The sequence below is a fragment of the Canis lupus genome, chromosome 6 (genome assembly GCF_003254725.2).
Source record: "Canis lupus dingo isolate Sandy chromosome 6, ASM325472v2, whole genome shotgun sequence".
NCBI classification, from domain to species: domain Eukaryota; kingdom Metazoa; phylum Chordata; class Mammalia; order Carnivora; family Canidae; genus Canis; species Canis lupus.
In genome coordinates this window covers 54,552,718-54,576,119 of record NC_064248.1, presented here as the reverse complement: position 1 = coordinate 54,576,119, position 23,402 = coordinate 54,552,718, and the positions used below count along the sequence as shown (strand labels likewise).

The 23,402-nt window shown below is 35.7% G+C and overlaps 1 protein-coding gene and 1 long non-coding RNA gene across 6 annotated transcripts in view; one reads left to right on the top strand and one right to left on the bottom strand.

The window, feature by feature from the left end:
- ABCD3 (ATP binding cassette subfamily D member 3) overlaps positions 1-23,402 on the top strand; it is a 77,768-nt gene that overhangs the window by 52,009 nt on the left and 2,357 nt on the right. For 3 of the 5 annotated variants that reach the window (XM_035717995.2, XM_035717999.2, XM_049111655.1), the window contains 11 exons: positions 657-726; positions 816-913; positions 1,028-1,119; positions 1,550-1,641; positions 1,723-1,798; positions 1,927-1,990; positions 9,887-9,964; positions 10,071-10,136; positions 10,231-10,320; positions 10,803-10,922; positions 18,103-18,378. In XM_035717995.2, the coding sequence (XP_035573888.1) occupies positions 657-726; positions 816-913; positions 1,028-1,119; positions 1,550-1,641; positions 1,723-1,798; positions 1,927-1,990; positions 9,887-9,964; positions 10,071-10,136; positions 10,231-10,320; positions 10,803-10,922; positions 18,103-18,363 (1,107 nt within the window). In that variant the 3' untranslated portion in view covers positions 18,364-18,378. Of the gene's footprint in view, positions 1-656; positions 727-815; positions 914-1,027; positions 1,120-1,549; positions 1,642-1,722; positions 1,799-1,926; positions 1,991-9,886; positions 9,965-10,070; positions 10,137-10,230; positions 10,321-10,802; positions 10,923-18,102; positions 18,379-20,072; positions 20,231-21,914; positions 21,972-23,402 lie in introns of those variants that run through there. The other 2 variants (XR_007411479.1, XM_025417582.3) reach the window with 2 other exon arrangements.
- On the bottom strand, positions 9,075-21,220 carry LOC112640837 (uncharacterized). Its single transcript, XR_003124287.3, has 3 exons — positions 21,141-21,220; positions 18,052-18,272; positions 9,075-9,175 (listed from the first exon to the last, which is right to left on the bottom strand). It is a non-coding gene; the product is annotated as an uncharacterized LOC112640837 (long non-coding RNA).

Here is a 23,402-nt window from a genome sequence, read left to right as displayed (position 1 = left end):
TCAGTGAAAAGGAACAACATAGAAGCAGATGAAGTTTAAGATAGAGTCCAGTGCCAGATCATGCAGAGCTTTGAATAATCTGATAGATGGAAAATTTGAGAACATTTTTAGACTTACAATTTTGAGGTAGTGTGTGATTGATTAAAGCTACAGACCAGGGCTGTATAGCATGGATGACATTGGCACTTGGTTCAGATCGAGTGTAATATGATTCTTAGAGAAAGCATAGACCAGATGTTTCCAGCTAAACCAAAACACTAAGTGCCAATCTAGACAGCTAGTATTTTACCTAAATTAGCTTATCCTTCTGTTTTATTGTTTTGATTATTGATCAATTTTAACACGTATATATCTGACAATATTGGGAATACAATATTATATGTGGATAATACCAAATTAACATTTATATGTAATTTCAATTCATTTGCATAAAAATGGTTTCATAAAGTATTTGGCATCTGCTCTGTGATAGTATTGTGCATGAAATGTGACATACATATAATCAGAAATCATAGGTGATATTTATGGAATAAATTATATAATTTTTAAATTTTCGGTAAATATTTATGGAATAAATCATGCAGTTTTTTTCAGGGTAGATTCATATTTTTATGTGCATACATAATATATGTTATTTTGTATTTTCTTTCTACCAGGTGGAGCATCTCCATAATTTCATTTTGTTTCGGTTTTCTATGGGCTTCATTGATAGCATAGTTGCCAAATGTAAGTATGCTTTAAAAAAGGTAGTGGAATGAAATTTGTGGAGAAAGTGAAGTGTTGTTAATGATTAAATGTTAACTGTTTTGTTTCAGATCTTGCCACTGTTGTTGGTTACCTAGTTGTAAGTCGTCCTTTTCTAGATTTGTCTCATCCTCGACACCTCAAGAGTACACATTCAGAACTTCTAGAGGTAAAGTATTGTAATCATAGCCATAATAAATTGAAATTGAAATTTAAAAACAAATAAAAGCTAATTTTTAATCTTAGAAATATAAGTGAAAACGAGTATTTATTTCTATTTAAGGATTACTACCAAAGTGGAAGAATGCTTTTGCGAATGTCTCAAGCTCTGGGTCGGATAGTTTTGGCTGGCCGTGAAATGACTAGATTGGCTGGGTAAGTAAGATTAGTAATACTGAGTAATTGCAGAAAATAAGTTTTAAAAATATGTCATACTTAATGATTGTGCCCAGTTGAGGTTAAAATAAGGGGCAACTGAAGCCCCATTTCCTGCTCCTCAAGCACATTTTGATAGGAAAATTAAGGAACATTTTTCTCTGAGAGTGAACTTTTCATGTTTCCTTAAGACAGCTCAGCTGTTTGGAGCCTCCACCAAGCTGTCTTGCTTAGTATATAGTTAGTTATACGGAGTATATACTTAGTATATAGTTATACTAAATTATAATTTTAGAAATTTCAGTTAAGTTTGAATGAAAGTTTTGAACTTGTACAATGTTACATGTCAGTTACTTTTCAAATAAATATTAAAAATAGTAATGAAAGATGGCCTTTGGAATTTTCATTATGACTTTTTTTTTAATTGCAGTTTTACTGCTCGGATTACAGAATTAATGCAAGTACTAAAGGATTTAAATCAAGGCAAATATGAACGCACAATGGTCTCGCAACAGGAAAGGGGTAAATATGAATGCACTAGGTCACATAGTTTAAGTTTTGACTGACATAATGTGATGCTTTAATACTTGTTTTCCACTTAAGGTATTGAAGAAGGAGCACACTTCATTCCCTTGATACCTGGTGCTGGAGAAATCATCAATGCTGATAACATTATAAAGTATGTATAGGAAAAGTTCTTTAGCATCATAAACATTTCTTAAATCGCATAATAGCCATTCTCTTTCAGCTACATTTGCTTAGTGTTTAATATAAAATTGTAATTTTTTTAATCAATTTCCTCTGTAGATTTGATCATGTTCCATTAGCAACGCCAAATGGAGATATCTTGATCCGTGACCTAAATTTTGAAGTAAGTTTTTAAATGATCTTATAAAAGCTTAGATCAGATTCAGAATATGAAATGAAAATTTTGTCTGAATATGTAAAATAACTATAAGGCTTGACTTAGTCTCTAAATCCACAAAATTGTTTTAAAAAGTAAGTCTTTGAAACACTTAGAAATCAATTTTTCTTAACTGTTAGGACTTTAAAGTTTCAGATACTACTGTCAAACATTTAAAAAAAAATACAGTCTGTCTCAAGAAAGCCACAGAAAATATAGTTGATTGTAATCCCCAGTGAGAAATGAATATTTAAACATGCAATGTAATTTTAGTCTCTAAGTTGAAAAAAATTATGGTTAGGCATTGTTTTGACTGTGCAGGAGGATCTGTACCTACACGAACCAAATATAGACTCTATTATTACTGGAAACTGTGGAAGAGCAGCATAGTAGCGCTGCAGTAACATGCCAAGTGAAGAGTGGCGCTGATTCAGTAGAGTTAGTTAATCAAATGGGAACATGGCAGACTCAATTAAAAAGAAAAAGCAAAAGAAGAGTATTTTTGTGTGATTTATAAGACACTCCCAGGCCTAAGGGTTACTATTAGAATATATGTCTATTATGACTTTATGAATAGTTCAGAAAATCTGGTTGCTTAGTAACAGATTCCTACCATGTAGGCTGTCTCCCCAAGGCTAGCTACCACTTCTTTAGAACAGCACTGTTCAGTAGAATTGTCTGCAGTGCTTTTGTTCATTATAGTAGTCACACTTGAAATTTAATTTTAATTAGATTGTAAATAGCTACATGTGACTGACTAGTGGTTACCAAATGGCACAGCACAGCTCTAGAATTCCTCTTTCCATGCCTCTGTGGCCTTCTATAATTTGTGTTGTATGTAAAGATTCTTTTCAACTGCTTTAACTTTAGCAATGTTGTCTGATAGTTTAAAAATAAGTATAATTATTGGATTTGTTTCTAAATTGTTATAATCTTAGGCAAGTCTTCAATTTTGTTATTCTTAGTAATTAAATTTTTAAGGACATCTCCACTTTTCTTTTTAAGAAACTCTAAAAATGAAAAATGTTAGTTATGCAGAGTACTTTGAACTTAATTTGACAATGTGTATTATATATTACCATATTTATCTTCAAGCTAGGAAACAAGACTATGTAGAGGAAATGTAAATATAGTTGATAAATATTGAATGACTCCAGGTATTGCAGAAGTGTTGTCTCATTTAACCCTAGGTGCTCTACTCATTTTGGTGTGGTCCCTTGGCACAGTAGGTGGCCACCCACCAGGCTTGATTTCAGGGAATAAAGCAGAGCTCAGAGCCCCATCTTTGTTAGATTTTCAGTAGCTCCTTTATTGCCATTAATTACCCCAGGAGGAAAGGGGCCATGGGATTTCTTCAGTGAACAATCCTCTCGGCCCTTCCCACACTTTCCCTCATTCAGTCTATATGAAGAAATAGATTGCACTAACTGTGCAGATGTATACATGGCTTAAGCATTGTGATAAGAGGTTCTTTGGGATCTGTATGCACAGTTGCATAGAACAGATAAGATAATTATAGGCTGTGATATTACTTTGTCACCTGTCACTGAAGTCACTTTCCTTTTTTTTTTTTAAAAAAAGATTTTTATTTATTCATGAAAGAGAGCGAGAGAGAGAAAGAGGCTGAGATACAGGCAGAGGGAGAAGCAGGCTCCATGCAGGGAGCCTGACGTGGGACTCGATCCCAGGTCTCCAGGATCAGGCCCTGGGCTGAAGACAGCACTAAACCGCTGGGCCACCAGGGCTGCCCAAGTTGTCACTTTCCTATCCAGAAGCTCTTTCTTTTAAAGCCCTTATGTTTGGATTTCATATACTTTTACCATCAGTCCCTCTAACTGCACTCTCTTAGTCTCAGACACTTCATTTTCTTGCTCTTACTTTGGTTTCAGTTGGAAAGTCCTATTTTTGAGTCCCTAGTTAGGCCCCTACTTGTTCAAGTTTTTTACTTGGTGACCATATTCTGTACCACCTGTTGTCTATCCTGTTGATTCTTATTTTGTCTTCTCTTCCAATGGAAGCTGTTTCTTTGACTTTTGTTCTTTGGGTCTTCTGTAATGAATTCCTCTTTTGTCTCTTTCTGACTCAAGGTATTTTAAGTTACACTTGGCCTTTTCCCATTTATTCTGTCTTTCTGTCATTTTTCATAGCATAGCCTTCCTTTATACACATCCTTCAGTTCTGTGTAACCTTCAATTATTTTCTACCCATTTGTCTTATTTGAAAATAAGAATTTTTCACCTGAAAGGGGCATAACAAAACAGACGTGGCCACCAGAAAATAAATATTTAATGCTTTTATGATCATTTTGTCTTTTGTTTTTACATAGTAACAATATAAACTTCTTTGAGATTGGACATTTTATACCTCATTTCTTTATGAACTCCCCCAGCACAGACATATCTATCTATCTAGATGTAGAACTGAGGAAATCCTAAGAGATTAATGACTTGTGGGTTATAATGTGGGTGTTAAAATAGTACTTTGTAAGTTACTCAAATTTTTATGTTTAAAGTAAGGCACATTTATAATATTTGAAGAAGCCTGTGAATCTTCATAAGCAGCATATTTTTGTATAATCTCTTAAATCATGTTATGTATAGAGCTATTTTTGATGACTTCTTGAGGTAAATTCATAAGTTGAATTTATCAAAAAGTCTTTTATCTGGGGAATATTTTAATTTGTAAATATAATGTGGTACGTCATATGTGGAATGTAAGAAACAAAACAGATGACCTAGGGGAAAGGGGAAAAAAAGAGTGAGGCAAACCATAAAAAAAAAACAAAACCTCTTAACTATAGAGAACAAACTGAGGGTTGCTGGAGGGGAGGTGGGTAGGGGAATGGACCAAATGGGTGAGGGTATTAATGAGGGCACTTGTGATAAATACTGGGTGCCATATGTAAGTGATGAATCACTGGATTCTACTCCTGAAACTAATATTATACTATGTTAATTAACATTTAAATAAAACTTGAAACATTGAAAGAAAAAGTAATGGTACAATGCATCTGTTGCCCCATTAAACCAGTCCAGGAACCTCAATGATACAGTGTTATTAAGAACTTAATTTTCGGGGCACTAGGGTGTAAGTTGTTGAGCACATCTGCCTTTGGCTCAGGTCATGATCCTGAGGTCCTGGGATCAAGTCCCCATCGGACTCCTTGCAGGAAGCCTGCTTCTCCCTCTGCCTATGTCTCTGCCTCTCTGTCGCTCATGAATAAATAAATCTTAATGGTTTAAAGGAGTAAAGTCCATGTTATAAATGGGTTATTTTTATGTTATGTTATATATAATATCACAATAAAAAAAAAAAAAAAGAATGAGCTACTGGGCACTTAGGTGGATCAGTTGGTTGGGCGGCCAAAGGTGGAAGTGACAGAAGAGAATGGAAGGATAAACAAAATGTGGTCTATACATACAATGGAAGAGTATTCAGCCTTGAAAATGAATGAAATTCTGACACATGCCACAGCATGGATGAACCTTGAAGACATTATCAAGCTAAGTGAAATAAGCTAGACACAAAAGGGCAACTATTGTATGACTCCACTTGTATGAAGTCCCCAGAATAGTCACACTCATAAAGTAGAATAGTAGTTATCAGCCTTGAAAATGAATGAAATTCTGACACATGCCATAGCATGGATGAACCTTGAAGACATTATCAAGCTAAGTGAAATAAGCTAGACACAAAAGGGCAACTATTGTATGACTCCACTTGTATGAAGTCCCCAGAATAGTCACACTCATAAAGTAGAATAGTAGTTACCAGGGGCTGGGGAGAGGAAGGAATGAGGATTTATTGTTTAATGAGTATAGAGTTTCTATTTGTTACGATGAAAGAGTCCTGGAGATAGTTAGTGGTGATGGTTGCACAACACTGTAAATGAACTTAGTATCACTGAATTGTTTACTAAGAAATAGTTAAAAGAGTACATTTTATGTTATGTACACTTTGCCACAAAAAATTTTTTAATGGGGAATCCCTGCGTGGCTCAACGGTTTAGCGCCTGCCTTTGGCCCAGGGCGTGATCCTGGAGTCCCGGGATCAAGTCCCACATCAGGCTCCCTGCATGGAGCCTGCTTCTCCCTCTCCCTGTGTCTCTGCCTCTCTCTCTGTGTGTCTTTCATGAATAAATAAATAAAGTCTTTAAAAAAAATTTTTTTTAATGGTTGAAAGGAGTAAATTTTATGTTATAAAGGGATTATTTTATGTTATGTTTATATATAATACCACAAAAAAAAAAAAAAAGAATGAGCTTCTGAGCACTTGGGTGGCTCAGTCGATTGGGCGGCCAACTCATGATTTTGACTCAGGTCATGATCCAGACTTGTGTTGGGTTCCAGACTCAGTGGGGAGTTTTGCTTGAGACTCTCTCTCTCCTCCCTCTGTCCCTCCCTCAGCTCTCTTTCTTACTCACTCTCAAATAAATCTTAGGAAAAAAAAAAACTTCTAAAAAAGGTTGAGAATTACTAGCCTACCATATAACTGATTATATATATATATATATATATATATTTAATTCATGAGAAAGAGAGAGAGAGAGAGAGAGAGAGAGGGGCAGAGGCACAGACAGAGGGAGAAGCAGGTTCCATGCAGGGAGCCTAACATGGGACTCGATCCTGGGTCTCCAGGATCAGGCCCTGGGCTGAAGGCAGCGCTAAACTGCTGAGCCACCCGGGCTGCCCTAACTGATCCGTAATAAAAAAGCACATCGTATGAACCTCAGTGTTTCATATGAACTATATGGAATGATTTTTCCAGCAAAAAGAACTGTCCCTTTTTCTGAGAAATTATTTTAAAGAATCTTTTTTATGGATTTATTTGATGGACTTATTACCATTTTCTGTGAAACTGAATATAGTGAATACTTCTGATTATATATAATAGTGTTACTTTATTATAATAATGATGTCCTTAGGAGCTCATAATGTTCAGGGCTGTTAATTAAATCGTCCCCTACTACTATGCTTTTTGCTAATGTCAGCCATATATACTGTCTTCCGTTCCTAACTGCTCACTGTGGTTTTCACTGGTAGCCAAAACTTCTCCATACTATTTGTTGCAATATGCCAGGAAACCCAAAGCCAAATTTAACCTATAAATATAACAACTCAATTTACAGATATCCATAGGCATTCTCTTATGCGCACAGATCTTAGATTCAGCATTAACATTACCCCATGGCTTTTAGTATGGGGTAAACTTCCAATTATGACATCAGTCATGACAAACCAGCAACAGTTTTTCCATAGTAAAGATTTTTTAAAATGTTTTTATTCCCCCTTGGTTAAATTAAGACTATAAGGGAGACTTTCACTGAAAATTTTATATATATATATATATATATATATATATATATATATATATATATATATATGTATATATATATATATATATGAGGCTAGTAATTCTCAACCTTTTTTAGAAGTTTTTTTTCCTAAGATTTATTTATTTGAGAGTAAGTAAGAAAGAGAGCTGGGGAGGGGCAGAGGGAGGAGAGAGAGAGTCTCAAGCAAAACTCCCCACTGAGTCTGGAACCCAACACAAGTCTGGATCATGACCTGAGTCAAAATCATGAGTTGGCCGCCCAATCGACTGAGCCACCCAAGTGCCCAGAAGCTCATTCTTTTTTTTTTTGTGGTACTATATATAAACATAACATAAAAGAATCCCTTTATAACATAAAATTTACTCCTTTCAACCATTAAAAAAATTTTTGTGGCAAAGTGTACATAACATAAAATGTACTCTTTTAACTATTTCTTAGTAAACAATTCAGTGATACTAAGTTCATTTACAGTGTTGTGCAACCATCACCACTAACTATCTCCAGGACTCTTTCATCGTAACAAATAGAAACTCTATACTCATTAAACAATAAATCCTCATTCCTCCCTCTCCCCAGCCCCTGGTAACTACTATTCTACTTTATGAGTGTGACTATTCTGGGGACTTCATACAAGTGGAGTCATACAATAGTTGCCCTTTTGTGTCTAGCTTATTTCACTTAGCTTGATAATGTCTTCAAGGTTCATCCATGCTATGGCATGTGTCAGAATTTCATTCATTTTCAAGGCTGAATACTCTTCCATTGTATGTATAGACCACATTTTGTTTATCCTTCCATTCTCTTCTGTCACTTCCACCTTTGGCTATTGGGAATAATGCTGATGGCTCTTTGTTTCATCAAAGCAAAAGGTAGTCCTTTCAGTGGCTCCTAGTGCTCTGCAGGATTTGCCTGTGCTGCCCTCTCCCAACCTCTTACCTCTCTGAATTCTTTTCCTAGTACTCTTTCCTCTGTGTCAGTTTCTCAGCCTTTTTTTTTTTTTTTTTTTTTTTTTTTTACCAGAACAAGTACATTCCTGTTTGAATGTACTTGCTTTTTCAATCAACTTTTTTTTTTTTTTTTGGGTGGGGTTGGACTGGAGCAATCTTTCTCCAGATAAATTGCTAATTCACTCCATTCAAAATTGCCCAGTTACCATTTTCAATGAGACCTGGCCTCACTGCCTTAAAAATGTAACCTCCCTACCTACTCCCAAATTCCCTTACCTTGTTACATTTTTTTCTCCATAGCACTTATTTTCTAATACATTACTGAATTTACTCATGTATTGTGTGTATTCTTTATTATATGTCTCTCCCACTAGAATGTAAAGTGATAAGGGCAGGATTTTTTTGCTTTGGTTTTTCTCTTTTATTTGTTAGTGTAGCTCCATTACTTATAGAGCAGAGCCTGACACTAAGCATTCAACAAATACTCACTGACTTAAATAATAGGAATGCAAGTCTCAACAGTTAAAAAAATTTGTCAAAGGCAGGTTCCACAGCCAGAGTAATTCACATCTTTGTTGTCTTCTTTCCTGCTGTGATACCCTGCTGTGTGATTGTAACCCAGGTTTCTGATTCTTCACAAGGTTGATTAATACTTAAAATGAGACCTTAAGCTGAGAACTTAACCACTCTTGATCACATTTTCTCATTTACCTTTACATCATTGCAGAACAAGTGGTGTGGTACTTGTAAATATTTATTACACACACACACACACACACACACACACACACTTCCAAGAATCTGGTCCATGGAAACATTTCTCACTTATGCATAAATTTGCTCACTGCTTCTGCTTCATTGCAGTATTACCTAAAAGCAAAGCAAAATACAAATGACCTAAATACTTAACAAAAAGTAAGTTTTTAAGTAAATTATGGTGTATTCTTAGAATGGATTACACTGTAGACACTTAAAAAATGGAATGGAAAGAATCTGAATATACTGACTTGGAAGAATATTTTTGATATATTGCTAAATAGTAATATGTAGAACATATATAGTATGATTCCATTTTTTTAAAAAAAAGACCATATACACACATACTACCTGTTTTCAAGAATTCTCAGAATTTATAAGCTGTATTTCTGTATTCTTTTTTTTTTTTTTTTTTGTATTTCTGTATTCTGATTAAGTTTATGTCACTCAAAGATTTTTAAATGAAAAAAATGAGTAAAATGTGTTGGGCAGCCCAGGTGGCTCAGCGGTTTAGCGCCACCTTCAGTCCAGGGCATGATCTTGGAGACCTGGGATTGAGTCCCATGTCGGGCTCCCTGCATGGAACCTGCTTCTCCCTCTGCCTGTGTGTGTCTCTCTCTCTCTGTCTCTATGAATAAATAAATAAAATCTTAAAAAAAGTAAAATGTGAAAGATCTCTTCAACCATAGCCTCCACTGCTTCTACCCGTTACCACATTTATAGACAAAATAAAAAGCTTATCATTAGCAAAGAATGCTTTGACTCTAAGGAAATGTTCACTGAGCATATATTCATTGTTAATTCATAGACTGATTTTTCTTTTAGGTTCGATCTGGGGCCAATGTTTTAATTTGTGGTCCAAATGGTTGTGGGAAAAGTTCACTTTTCCGTGTTCTTGGTGAAGTAAGTACAAGTTGGCCTCAAGATTTTGTAGTCTTGTTTTGCCATACAATCTACCACATTGTGAAATTTACAACTGCTCCTCTCCCCCATCATTTTCCTTTTATAGTTATGGCCTCTTTTTGGAGGACGTCTAACTAAACCTGAGAGAGGAAAGTTATTTTACGTTCCTCAGGTAAGAGGACCTTGTTTATTTTGTAATCTTTGATGTAAAGATCTTTTATTTTTTAAAAAGTCACTTAAAATGATTTTTGCTCTGTCACTATCAGAGACCTTATATGACCCTTGGAACACTTCGAGACCAAGTGATATATCCAGATGGAAGAGAAGATCAGAAAAGGAAGGGGATATCTGACCTGGTAAGGAAATGTTTATATCCTAGATCTACTGGAAATACTCTGTATCATATTCTTTATATTAATCAATTAAGTATTTTAACTGCTAGATGGTTTATCTGTCCTACCTTGTAAAGTCTTCTAAAACCATGTCGTTAATTATAACTTTCCAAGTTGAGATAAGATGTTAACTACTTTGCTTAAACGTGTAGTATTTAAGCTGGTCCTGACAGTTTTTTTTTTTTTTTTTTCTCATTGCCCTCATCCTTTAATTATGTATAGTAGTTGTATTCTCTTTAAGCTACTAAGTAGGTTTTTGTCGGAGTTAGTATAGATAGGAAGTGAGGGTTCAGGGCTACCTTTGTGTCACATTCTTTTGTGAAATGTGCCCCTTTAAGTGATATTGGCAATAGAATTATAGTGATTCTAGTTTAAAAAATAAAGCAGGAATAGAGAATGTTGGTTTACATCAAGTTTGATTTCATCTTTAATCATTGTGCTGAAAGGTACTAAAGGAATACTTAGATAATGTCCAGTTGGGTCATATCCTTGAACGTGAAGGAGGCTGGGACAGTGTTCAGGATTGGATGGATGTCCTCAGTGGTGGAGAGAAACAAAGAATGGCGGTAAGTATACTCTGAACACATTGCACAACAATGCAACTGGTTGCATACAGTCACTTGTGGAGTCCAGTATTTTGATTATTCAAGGTACACAGTTTTATTTTAATCTTTTTATTTGGCAATTATTATAGTATGGATTAGTTGAAGTGATAATAAAAGTGTTGAAAATGTATAACTTGCATGTGCATTTAAAATTCTGAAAAATTCTTAAGTTTTCTAGTTATATACTATTAATCCATTGGGGATTAATTAAAGTTGGGGAAACTTTCTAGCATATTGATCCTGGGTTATATGGCAGTTCAAGATCTCTTAATATCTTTTCTCTACTGACCTCTCACTGAAGCTGCTCTCTCAGAAGTGTCTGAAAGTTAGAGATGATCCATTCTCAATATGTTCCCACTTTATTTCTGCTCCTGCCCTTCCCTCTATCATCATACTATTCTGGTTTCAGGATTCAGTATCTACTCCCTGAAGTTATTTAGAATTTTTACATTCTCCTAATAGAAAGAGGCATTTGAAAGGAGATGTTTTAATTTTGTGATTGTCTAAACTTATTCCTGATCAAACATGACTACAGAACACTGCATGTTAAGAGTAATACCTTGAATACCGTGTTCAGGGGGATAACTTTTAAAAGAGTCATTTTCTAACTATGGATACCATAGTATGAGCAGCTGCAGAGGAAATTTTTTCCCTAGAATGTTAGCCTTGTGGAAATTAGAGAAAACTGTAGCCAAAGAAAAACAGCAAAAGAAATGGCTTATTGCTGAATTGTTTACTCATTATTTTAAAATTATATTCTGCCTTTTTTTGTTGCCTCTTATTCCCTGATAATGCATGTTATTTTTCCCAAACATACCCATTCTGTATGGACTTAATATCAACTTGATAGTGTGATTGTCTGGCTAGTGCTATAACATGAGATTAATCTACAGAGTGAAGAATGAATTATAAGCAAAAGAAAAGAAATGTCAGCTATACTGAAAATGGAAATTGGGTCTTAGGAGTGAGAATTTGAAGTAATCGGGATTTCTGAAATGAATTAGAAGATGACTATAGAAAAAACTGCAAGTCAAGAGAACAAAGTTAAGGTCCTTTTATTATGACTTCAAAGAAAATGGAAGGATACGTCAAGATTCACAAATGCCCACAGTGTAAATACAGAGAAACAAAAATCAGTGTGCTTAACTAAGGAGTCCTATGTGTGGAATATGAAAGGTACAGAGGGAATAGTTCTTAGTTGAAGATAAGAAATTCAAGGCCTTGAGGAAGAGGGGATGTGTTGGGGAGAGGAAAGAAGTGGAGGGAGGAACCCTATAAAACCAGGTGAACCATGATAGAGTTGGTTGGGAAAGGAGAAACTCACCAGTGGCACTGCGGCACGACCAAACTGCTGACAGATATGTTCTATATAAACCAATATTTGGAGAATTGGTTGTGAAATTTAAAAGAGAGCATATTGTTTTGCTACCTCCAAAAGGTTTTAGGGAAAGGGAGAAGGCTGATAAAACAGATGTTGATGTTGGTGAAATTGAGCAAAGTTCATGTATGGTCATTTTATTGCTCTTACAGTTTTTGGGTAGGCTTGAAATTTTTCAATGTAAAAAATTGAGGGAAGAGAGGACATAATTTTTATAAATTATAAAGATTAATAATTTGTAAATTCTAAAAGTTAGATTTTTTTTTAAGGAAGAATGGACTTGAAAGGTCTAACTACCCAAAATCAGTAAATGTAGGGAAATAAGATCATTACATAATTTTAATGAAAAAACTTAATCTAGTATAATTTCCACAGAGTTCGTTACTTGCTAGAAGCCTACTCTTTGCAGGATACAGAGATAGGTGCCTGCCCTTAATAAGCTAGTTAGGAGATCCACATATTCTCAACCAACTGTAACACAAGGCAGTCTTCAGTTATAGCTAAATAGAAAGTACAGTGGGATAATGATGAGGGAAGGATTGGTCTTGAATGGCAGACTCTGTGTAATTCTCCCAGTAACCCTGTGAATTTAGGTACTTTATTAATAGGTACTTTATTAGGTACTTTATTTTATTAGGGAAAGACTTGGCACAGCTTAAGCAGCTTCCTAATGCCATGAGGCTACTGAGTTGCAGAATGGAGATTCAAGTGAAAGGGGGTCTAAAATCACCCTTCTTGCTACTGACCAGTACGTTATATAGCCTCCAACGTGCAGATTGGTTGTCTATCTACTTCTCTCACTGCCCCTTAAAATCTCAGGTAACATTTTCCTTACCTCCATTGCACCCCTTTGGGCCCAGCCTTTACCAAGCCAGGGTTTTTCTACCCAATATCATAAGTTGCACAATCTTATTTCTCAGACTGATAGTTCTCTTTCCCACTCAACTATGCTTGTTCTTCCTATCTAAAAGTGGTGCTTTTTTTTTATGATGAATTATGAAAAATATCTATGTATGATAGAAGGGTTGGGATATTTATGAAGTATACAGAAGGACCAAAACCCCCTACTAGAGATACCACTGTCATAAAATTGTTAGTGTTTTTTAAATCCAATTTTGTAATTCTTTTTCTTTTACCTAATTGGCAACTGTCTCCCTTCTTTAGACTCACTGACATCTTGACTATTTACCCCTCCCCTTTCTTATGATTGATCAATCCCTCTTTTTTTTTTAATTTAAGATTTTATTTATTTATTAATGAGAGACAGAGAGAGGCAGAGAAATAGGGAGAGGGAGAAGCCCACTCCCTGTGGGGAACCTGATGCAGGACTCGGTCCCAGGACCCCAGAATCACGACCTGAGCCAAAGGCAGACACTCAACCACTGAGCCACCCAGGTGTCCCTGATCAGTCCCCTTCTGACTCTGCCTCCTTTTCTGTCCAGTACAGACTTAATAATCCAGGGCCTGACCCATAGGAGGTACCCAGGAGATAATACTTAAAGGAATGAACAAATAACCCTTTCCCTTAACTTCCTTTCCCACTTTTTGTTGCCTCATTGTTATCTCAACTTCAGCCCAAGAGCAGTTGTTTACCCTGGCATTTCTGTACATAGGCCTCTGAGCACAGCTGAAAGATCAGAATGATGTGATTTGGTACCACCACACTTGCATGGTTTCCAGTCTTACTGGGGCTCAGAAGTGTTCTTTGGTGATTATTTTATTTACTTTTGCCCTTCTCTCTCATTTTTCATGATAATCATTTAAAAACTACCAATCTCAGGCTTTCTACCCCATTTCCTACTCCACAACTCCCAGCAGAACATCCCACCTCCTACTTAAAACTCACCTCTGGTTAAAAGCACAGACTGTGTCACACACCCAGTGATCCATCCAAAACTAAAGACTGCAGCCTAAATTCCAAACACCAGAGACTGAAATCCTCATTGTCCTAGGGAACACCTCAATCTTTGAACCTTGCGTTGTTTTGTACAGGGCATTCTCTTTAGAATTTGTTGTGGTTATAGAACAATTAGCAAAACAGCTTACATTTGTATTTATTTTCTATTCTATACCTCTGCCCCATGTTTTTTTCTCCTCAAAATCCATTCCTTTCCAAATAAATCTGTTGGAGAAGTGAAAAAAAAAATAAGGCAGCATTATGTCAGTTATTATGTCAGTCAATTGAGAGCTCATTTTTATTGAGTGCTTAATTGTGATAGACAGTCAACTAAGCCCTTTACATTCAATTTTTACAAGTCCTTTGAGGCAGAAATGGTTGAGTGCCCCCTTGTATGGAAGAAATTGAAATGTAGCACAGTGAAGTAGACTGTCAAGCAAAGATAGCTATGGGGGGCGGGCAGTGCTTGTCAACCTCCAGTGGCAATACTGGAGGGGTCATGTACTTAACTCACTTTACAGTCTTCTTACATTGTGGTATCAAGTACTGACAGCATAATGGGAGAGAGACACATAAAAAAATTGCCATATAATATGCCAAGTGTGATGATGAAGGTATGCAAAGAATTCCTTGAGAACACTTGGCTGGAGGTGTTTGTGGAATGCCTTCACATAATCAGTCCTCTTAACTAAGTTCACTCTAGACTTTCCTGATGTCCCTGTTTCCATCTGTGGAGGGTAAGTCATTCATCCTCTTGAGAAAGGCTAAATGTTTCCATGTTTTTGGATCCTCTGACTTTATCATATTTTTTCCTTCAGTAATGCATGTGTGCAGATTCACACAGTATGTATGTATGTATGTATGTATGTATGTATGTATTTATTTATTTATTTATTTATTTATTTATTTATTATTGGGTGCTTCAACTGTTGTTTATTGACACACAGGTAAGCTCTATAGCAACAGGCCTGGAGGCAGCACAGCCTATATTTAATCTCTTCTGGCCCTTCTCTTTCAGAAAGACATTTTCAGGTTCCCTGATGTAAAAAGCAAGCTATGCTTTAACCAAAGGTCCTCTGTAGTCTGTACCTATCATTCTCTGTACAGTTGAACTTCTTAATAATCCCTTCCTTACCTCATCAAATAAATATAAACCTCCAGAAAGCTGCTTATGTTTTAGTCATTAATTTATGTTTCTTTCATGCAGGTGTTGAGTGTACAGTAGTAATTAAAATAGTCTCTGCTTATGAATATAATAGCCTAGGGAGGTAGGCCGAGAGACTGACAACATACAGTTCACAACATATGAAGGGCTGTAGAGAAGTTACAGGGGGGACCCACTTGGATTTTGGGGGAGGGGTCAGAGTAGGTTTAAGGAGAAATTTTTTTTTTTTAATTTTTATTTATTTATGATAGTCACACAGAGAGAGAGAGAGAGAGAGAGAGAGAGAGGCAGAGACACAGGCAGAGGGAGAAGCAGGCTCCATGCACCGGGAGTCCGATGTGGGATTCGATCCCGGGTCTCTGGGATCGCGCCCTGGGCCAAAGGCAGGTGCCAAACCGCTGCGCCACCCAGGGATCCCGAGAAATTTCAAAGATACAAGAAGCAGAGCACGGTGTTAGAGACAAAAGGAAAGTGACATGTGCCATAAGCATCTCTGACCTAAGACCCATTGTGTCTTGGTAGTTGAGAGGAAGCAATTTTGGCTAGAATGTTGAGGTTAGAAAGTAAGAATCTTTTGTTTTAATTGTATTTAAATTTAATTAATTAACATATAGTGTATTATTTGTTTCAGAGGTAGAAGTCAGTGATTCATCAGTCTTATATAACACCCAGTGCTCATTACATCATGTGCCCTGCTCTCTTTAATGTCCATTACCCAGTTACCCTGTCCCCCTTCCCCTTCCCCTTCAGAGACCCTCAGTTTGTTTCCTATGATTAAAAATCTCTTATACTTTGTTTCCCTCTCTGATTTCGTCTTGCTGTATTTTTTTCCTCTCCTCCCCTATGATCCTGTTTTGTTTCTTAAATTCCATGTATGAGTGAGATCATGTAATTGTCTTTCTCTGATTGACTTATTTTGCTTAGTGTAATATCCTGTAGTTCCACCCACGTCATTGTAAATGGCAAGATTTCTTTTTTGTTTTGTTTTTGATGGCTGAGTAGTTTTCCATTTTGTGTGTGTGTGTGTGTGTGTGTGTGTATACACACAATATATATTGTGTCTTTTTTTGTTTTTGATGGCTGAGTAGTTTTCCATTGTGTGTGTGTGTGTATACACACACACTCACACACACACACACATACATATATACATACACCATATCTGCTTTATCCACTCATAAGAATCTGATTGTGCAGGGCCTGTGGGCCACGGTAAGGAGTTTGGGTTTTGTTCTAAGTGAAGTGGGATGTTGAAGGGGTTTAAGCAGAAGAGTGAAATTCTTTGACTTATATTTCTGAAAAATCCTTTCTGGTTACAGGGAGAATGGATTGGAGAGGAGTAAAAGAGGAAGTAGGCTATTCATGGTCCTCTAGGCAGGTGATGATTGTGTTCTGGACTGAGGGCATGATTGTGGAGATGGGGAAAAGTGAGTGGACTACAAACACTGAAGGGCTTACTCAAATGGACTAAAAAATGAGGGTGGGAGTGTGAAAAGGAGGAGAAGAAAAAAGGAACAGGTCAAGGAGGACTTGTTGCCTTCTAGCTTAAGCAGCTGTTTGATAGTGTTATTTTCTGAAATATTTAAGGTGGGGTGGGGTGGATGAATGGATTTTAAGGGAAAAATTAGATAACTAAGTAAAAATTTCAAAAAGGAATTTTTATTCAGCAATTTAGAAACTCGAAGAGAAGGATATGCAAGAGATATGTATTGAGAGTTCACAAGTGTAAATAATATTTGGAATCATGAGATTCAATGAGATCATTCAGGGAGAGGCAAATATAGGATAAAGAGGAGAGGACTTACGAATTGGCCCTGAGGAACTCCCAACATTTAATGGTCAAGTGAAGAAAATGCTGGAAAAGAAACTGAGGAAGCAGCCTAAGAAGTGAGAAGAAACGTTAAGACTATGGTTTCACTGTCACTTTCTCAAGAAGGAGGAAGTGGTCATCTGAGTTGCATATAGCAGAAGAGATAAATTGGGTAAGGATAGAAAAGTGTCCATTGGTCTTGCAACATGGTGATTGTTGTTAGGGGCAAATGACCAGTTGGAATATCTGTTAGACAAAGAATCAGAGTAAATAATTCCCAGAAAATGAAATACATATGAAAAATAAAGATAAAATGTTCAACATAATGAAATGGAAGCTATAACAATCTTAATGTTAAGTTTTACTTATAAAATTAGCAGAATCTTTAAAAAAAATAAGCGTATCCAGTATTAACCTCAGGGATATAAAACAGGTACATTAAAAATTATTGGTAGAAATACTAATTGGTTGCTTAATAATTACTTGTCATTACTTAAACAAGAATGTTTAGAAATAAACACGTTTTTGCACTTGAGTCATCTGGAGTCTAAATTCTAAGATTTGGTTAAAATATGTACCCTCTAATTTTGTTTAGAGAACTTCCTCCTAATAGTTTAAAACTCAACTTCATTTCACATCATTCTTAAATGTTTTGATTAACTCAACAGTAAATTTCCTATGTGTTACATTTTCCCTTTTGGGAAGATAGTAAAAACACTTAGGTTTGTGTTTTTTTGTTTTTGTTTCTGTTTTGAGGAAGTAGATTTTTTTGAGTTAAAATAATTTTCATACTTGCTTACAACACTAATGCATATTTAATTTAAAGTAAATCTACTTTACCTTATTAATTTCTGCATGTGCTTACACAGAATATTTCTTTTTATGCTTCAGATGGCAAGATTATTTTATCATAAACCCCAGTTTGCCATTTTGGATGAATGTACCAGTGCGGTTAGTGTAGATGTGGAAGGCTACATTTACAGTCATTGTCGAAAGGTAAGCATTTCAAGTTCTCAGTTTGAGCTTCTCATTCTTAGTTTACTCTGTGTCCAACCAAGTATCTATCCAAAGAGAAATTTCAAGTTATTAAGATGCAAAATTACTATCAAAGGATATTCTATCTACTTAATAAAGATTTCAAATAATAATTAATAGATATGAGTAAAAAGAATTGTAAGTGAATTCTGTATATAATTCTCTTTAGCTATATCTTAGATTTGAAACAAATACTGTATTTTAACTTTATTTCCCTTTTTACCTCATTCCCTATACTCAGTTAATAAATTGTTATTTTCTTAATGTGTTCCATTAAGAATGAAACCTAAATATCATTTGTTTTTCTAATTAAGAAAACTTGATAGTAGTCCTTTGGTAGCTTCAGTTTGTCCATTTTTTTCTCTGGCCTGGGCAACATTTTACCAGAGTTTCTTTTGGTAGCCTTTTCTCAGGCTGTGCATATTGATACTGTTCTTTAAGTAACTGAATATTCAGTAGTTCTGTGGTGACTGTCACACCATCTCTACTCTTGTTGGATTTTGAGGATAAGAGCAGTATATCCTAACTGTTTTACAGTATTATACAAGTAAGGAAGTACATGGGTCTTTTAACAATTTGTAAGTATTCTTTGGGGGTTTACAGTAAATATAAAAGATTATGTTGCTATTTACAGTATGACTTCCTACTATTCAAAGTGAGGTCATTGATCAGCATCTCCTGGGAGGTTGTGAGAATGCAGACTCTCTGGCCCTACCAAATTAGAGTCTACATTTTAACTACATTCCCAGAAGATTCAAATGCACATTAAGGTTTGAGAAGCATTGGTATAATGATGAAAGAAGAAATTTGCTACATTCATCTTTGTAGGAAGGTTTTTCTTTACTGATTTTATTTCTTTACTGATTTGTTTTCTAGAATCAGTTTTGGTCATTTATAATCTTTTTATGTAGCTGTTCATATAAACTTTCAGATTTATAGGTATTGGAGATGTGGTCTCTATTTAATCAGTGATTTATTTATTAAAAGATTTTATTTATTCATGAGAGACACAGAGAGAGAGGCAGAGACTTAGGCAGAGGGAGAGAGAGAGGCAGGCTCCCTGCCTGATGAGGGGGCCTGATGTGGGACTCCATCCGGGCACCCTGGGATCATGCCCTGAGTTGAAGGCACATACTCAATCACTGAGCCACCCATGTGTCCCTTAATCACTGATTTAGAGGCTCTTTGCTGGTAGTTTTGACCATGTGATGTCCCTTACATTTAGTTTTAGGCTATATGTTCCCATGTAAGATGCATTTTTCCTCTAAAGCATAGATTCCATTTAAAAGAAAATTCTTTTGGGGCCTGCATTTGATAGTTTAAATTATATTACTATAATAGCAGTTACATATGTATAAGCATGAAATGAGGTATGAATTCCTTGAACTTAGAGCTCATTTACAGCCACACAACGAATATAAATTTAAAAATTAAGTACAGACAAAACACAGTTTCAAGTTGGTAACATTAAAGAGACCTCTGATATTGTATTGCTGAAATTAAACCACTAGTTTGGAATTTAATTATGGAAAGATATAGTCTGAGGTCCAGATCGTGTATTTTGAAATTTGCGAATGTATCTTACTTAAGTAATTCTATCAGAAAGAATGCTTTCATTAAGTTGAGATCTGATCCAGTTATTGTAGAATCATAACAAATAGTATCTGAAGTGAGCTTTCAAAAATCAGTGTTGTACTGATAACTTATTTTGTCATGCAGTTTGTAACCAATTTGAGAACCTTTCCACATGGCATTCAAAGTTATGGTACATTAAAAGTTTTAAGTGCTATCACTTTATTTATTTATGTTTTTTTTTTTTTTTTTAGAGAGAGGGAGAGCGCAGGGGACGGATGGACAGAGGGAGAGAGAGAACCTTAAGCAGGCTCCATGCCCAGCACAGAGCCTGATGCAGGGCTCGATCTCATAACCCTGAGATCATGAGCCAAAATCAAGAGTTGGACCCTTTACCGACTGAGCCACCCAGGTGCCCCAAGAGCTATCACTTTAAATAATCACTTGGTTTCAGCGGAAGTATAAACACAGATTTGGGCACTTAGATTCATGGTAGAAAAGTTCCAGAAAATACTTAGCCTAATTTTTAAAAAATTATCAAAATGAAAATAAAATTAGAACTCATGATAAAATTGTCTGGATACTCCAGTATTTATTTCTGTCAGCCTTGAGAGATCCATTTTAAGAAACTGCAGTCTAGAGTAGGGTTTCTCTCAGTCTCAGCTCTGTTGGTATCTTGGGCTGGATAATCCTTAGTTGTGAGGAGCTGCTTTATAGGATAAAAAGGATATGTAGCTGTTCATATAAACTTTCAGATTTATAGGATATTTGACAACATCTGATCTCTATTCATTAGATGCTAGTAGTGCTTTCAGTTGTGTCAAAAATGTCTCCAGACATTGCTAAGTGTCCCCCAAGGACAAAAAAATCCCCCCCACCCCCAGTTGAGAACCATTGATCCAGAGCATCTGCAGTTATATTGATGAATGGGTTTTTTTTTTTTTAAATAGTTATTAGAGAGCCCTAAATCTTTATTTATAGTTTAAAAACCAATAAGGTTTTAAAACTGAAAGATTTTTCATTATTTTATAGTATGCTCAATGGGGTAGCCAAACTTTGCCTAAACTAACAAAAGATTTTTTTTATTTTAAAAAAGTTTTTAAAGATTATTTATTTATTTGAGAGAGTGAGCAAGTATTAGTAGGGAGCAGAAGGAGAAGAAGCAGACTCCCTGCTGAGCAAGGAGCCCGATGTGGATCCCAGGACTTGAGGATCATGACTTGAGCCAAAGACAGACACTTGACTGACTGAGCCACCCCACCCAGGCGCCCCAACAAAAGATATTTAACCTCTTTTTTTTTTTTTTATATTTAACCTCTTACTTGTCTCAGTGTCCATGTTCTTCCGTGTTGCCAAAGGAACATACTTAGTTGTAGAATTTTGCCCTAGAATTCTGATGTTGCTTTTCCAAACTCTGAATTCCAAGACGCATTCCAAAACAAGGGGTTCCAATAAAAGATTATGACCCTGTATTTGAAAAATAGATTGACTGTAGATAGTACTATATTGAATTAATTTTCCTGATTTTGATCTCTTGCTATTTTTCTATTTTTGTGCTTTTGTCATATATTTTTTCACAATAAAATAGAAACTGTCAGGATGTATATTTTCTGCCCCAAACAAAATAGTACATTTAATGCTAGTACCCATTAGTTGTTTTTTTTTTTTTTTTTAAGATTTTATTTATTTATTCATGAGAGAGAGAGAGAGAGAGGCAGAGGCAGAGACACAGACACAGGCAGAGGGAGAAGCAGGCTCCCTGCCAGGAGCCTGATGTGGGACTCTATCTGGGGTCTCCAGGATCACGCCCTGGGCTGAAGGCGGTGCTAAACTGCTGAGCCACCCAGGCATCCCCTAGTTTTTTTTTTTTTCTTTTCTTAAAGAATTTATTGATACTTGTGTGTTTTTATTATGTCGTTAATGGTCTGTACTTTGCATTACCTTGAACATTGGCATCAGTTGTAATTTTTTCTTTCACACTGATTTTTAACTAAAGCTTCTGAAGATAGTCATTTTAATAGCTTACAATATATAGATGAGTTTAATTTGTGATTCTATTTTATTGATATAAAACTAAATCACTTTCTTTGTATTAGGTTGGCATCACCCTCTTTACTGTGTCACATAGAAAGTCTCTTTGGAAACACCATGAGGTTTGTATTTCTTATGTTGAATGGTATAGTGGAATTTTATTTTATTTAAATTCAGGTGATTGTAGTTTTAAATTTCTTGGTGTATGTTCCCTTATAAATATATACCTTGAAGGACAAAAGGTGGTTCTATTTCAGTTCTATAAAATAAAATAGGTTTTCCTTAAATACTATTATAGTTGTCAGTTTTGAAAGCTGTAATACATATAAACAAGCCCTGGTTGTATTTGAGATATTAGAGAACTAGTTAGTGGTTCTCCGTTTTTATAAATGACTATTGTATAATAACTGACTAAAATTTACACAACCTTATCACAGCTCTGGCTAAGTAAAGTTTTTCTTACCACCCAGTATTGACAGAAAGGAAAGAGTCTAGGAAGGATTAGATGGCAGAAAGTTTAGGGACATTTTTAGCGAGATCCTGGCTGTAAGGGGAAACTGAATAATGTCAGCTGTGTTTATTATTGCCCTGTAATAAAATAGAATCATTAAGTAGTCACTATAATTTACATAGAGATTACAGTGAGGTTTGCACTTGTACAGATCCCTGATGTATTCTGGTGTTCTAGCAGTGCCATTCTTTTCAGTTCTTTTTTTTTTTTTCCCCTTTTCAGTTCTTAATGTAAAATATTCAAACCCCCAAACTAACCCTATTAACTCCTTTCCCCTCTCCTCTCCTCTTCCCCTCCCCCTTTTCCTCTTTCCTTCCTTCTCTTTTTTCCTTCTGAAATGATAAAGACATTTTGAGTAAAAGAAAGGGTTTGAGAGAAATCAGAACAATGGAATGGGGTGTCTTGTTCCATAAAATACATTCCGGATAGAGCAGCTTTTTTGCACGTACTGGGCTAAATGTCCTTGAGGGATACAGAGTACTGTTTTTGCCCTCAAGAACCTTATAGTAAGATGAAAGTGTACACCTGGTAAAATGAAGACTGGGATTTGAAGTCAGAACACCTGGGCTCAAGCACAGCTGTTTCTGGCATCAGTTGCTTCCTTCATATAATAAAGTTATTGATCCTTACCTTCCTGTCTCCTAGGTTACCATGAGCATCGAAGAGGTAGCTTGTATAAAAGTATTTAAAAATAATGGAATTCTATACAGCTGTGTGACTTTTAAAGATACCTTTTATTATTATTTTTTAAAGATTTTATTTATTTGAGAGAGTGAGAGAGAGCACGAGCAGGAGGCAGGGAGAGAGAGAGGCAGACTCTTGCTGAGCAGGGAGTCCAGTGTGGGGCTCGATCTCAGGACCCTAGGATCATGACCTGAGCTGAAGGCAGACACTTAACCAACTAAGCCCTTGCTTTTTAACCAGGAGCCCTTACTTTTTATTATCTTAAAACATATTATAATTTGTCCATTTTTCATGAGTGAAATGAGAAATTGGATAACTAATAAAGTGGTTTAAAAAGTATCCAAGCCTTTGCATTTTC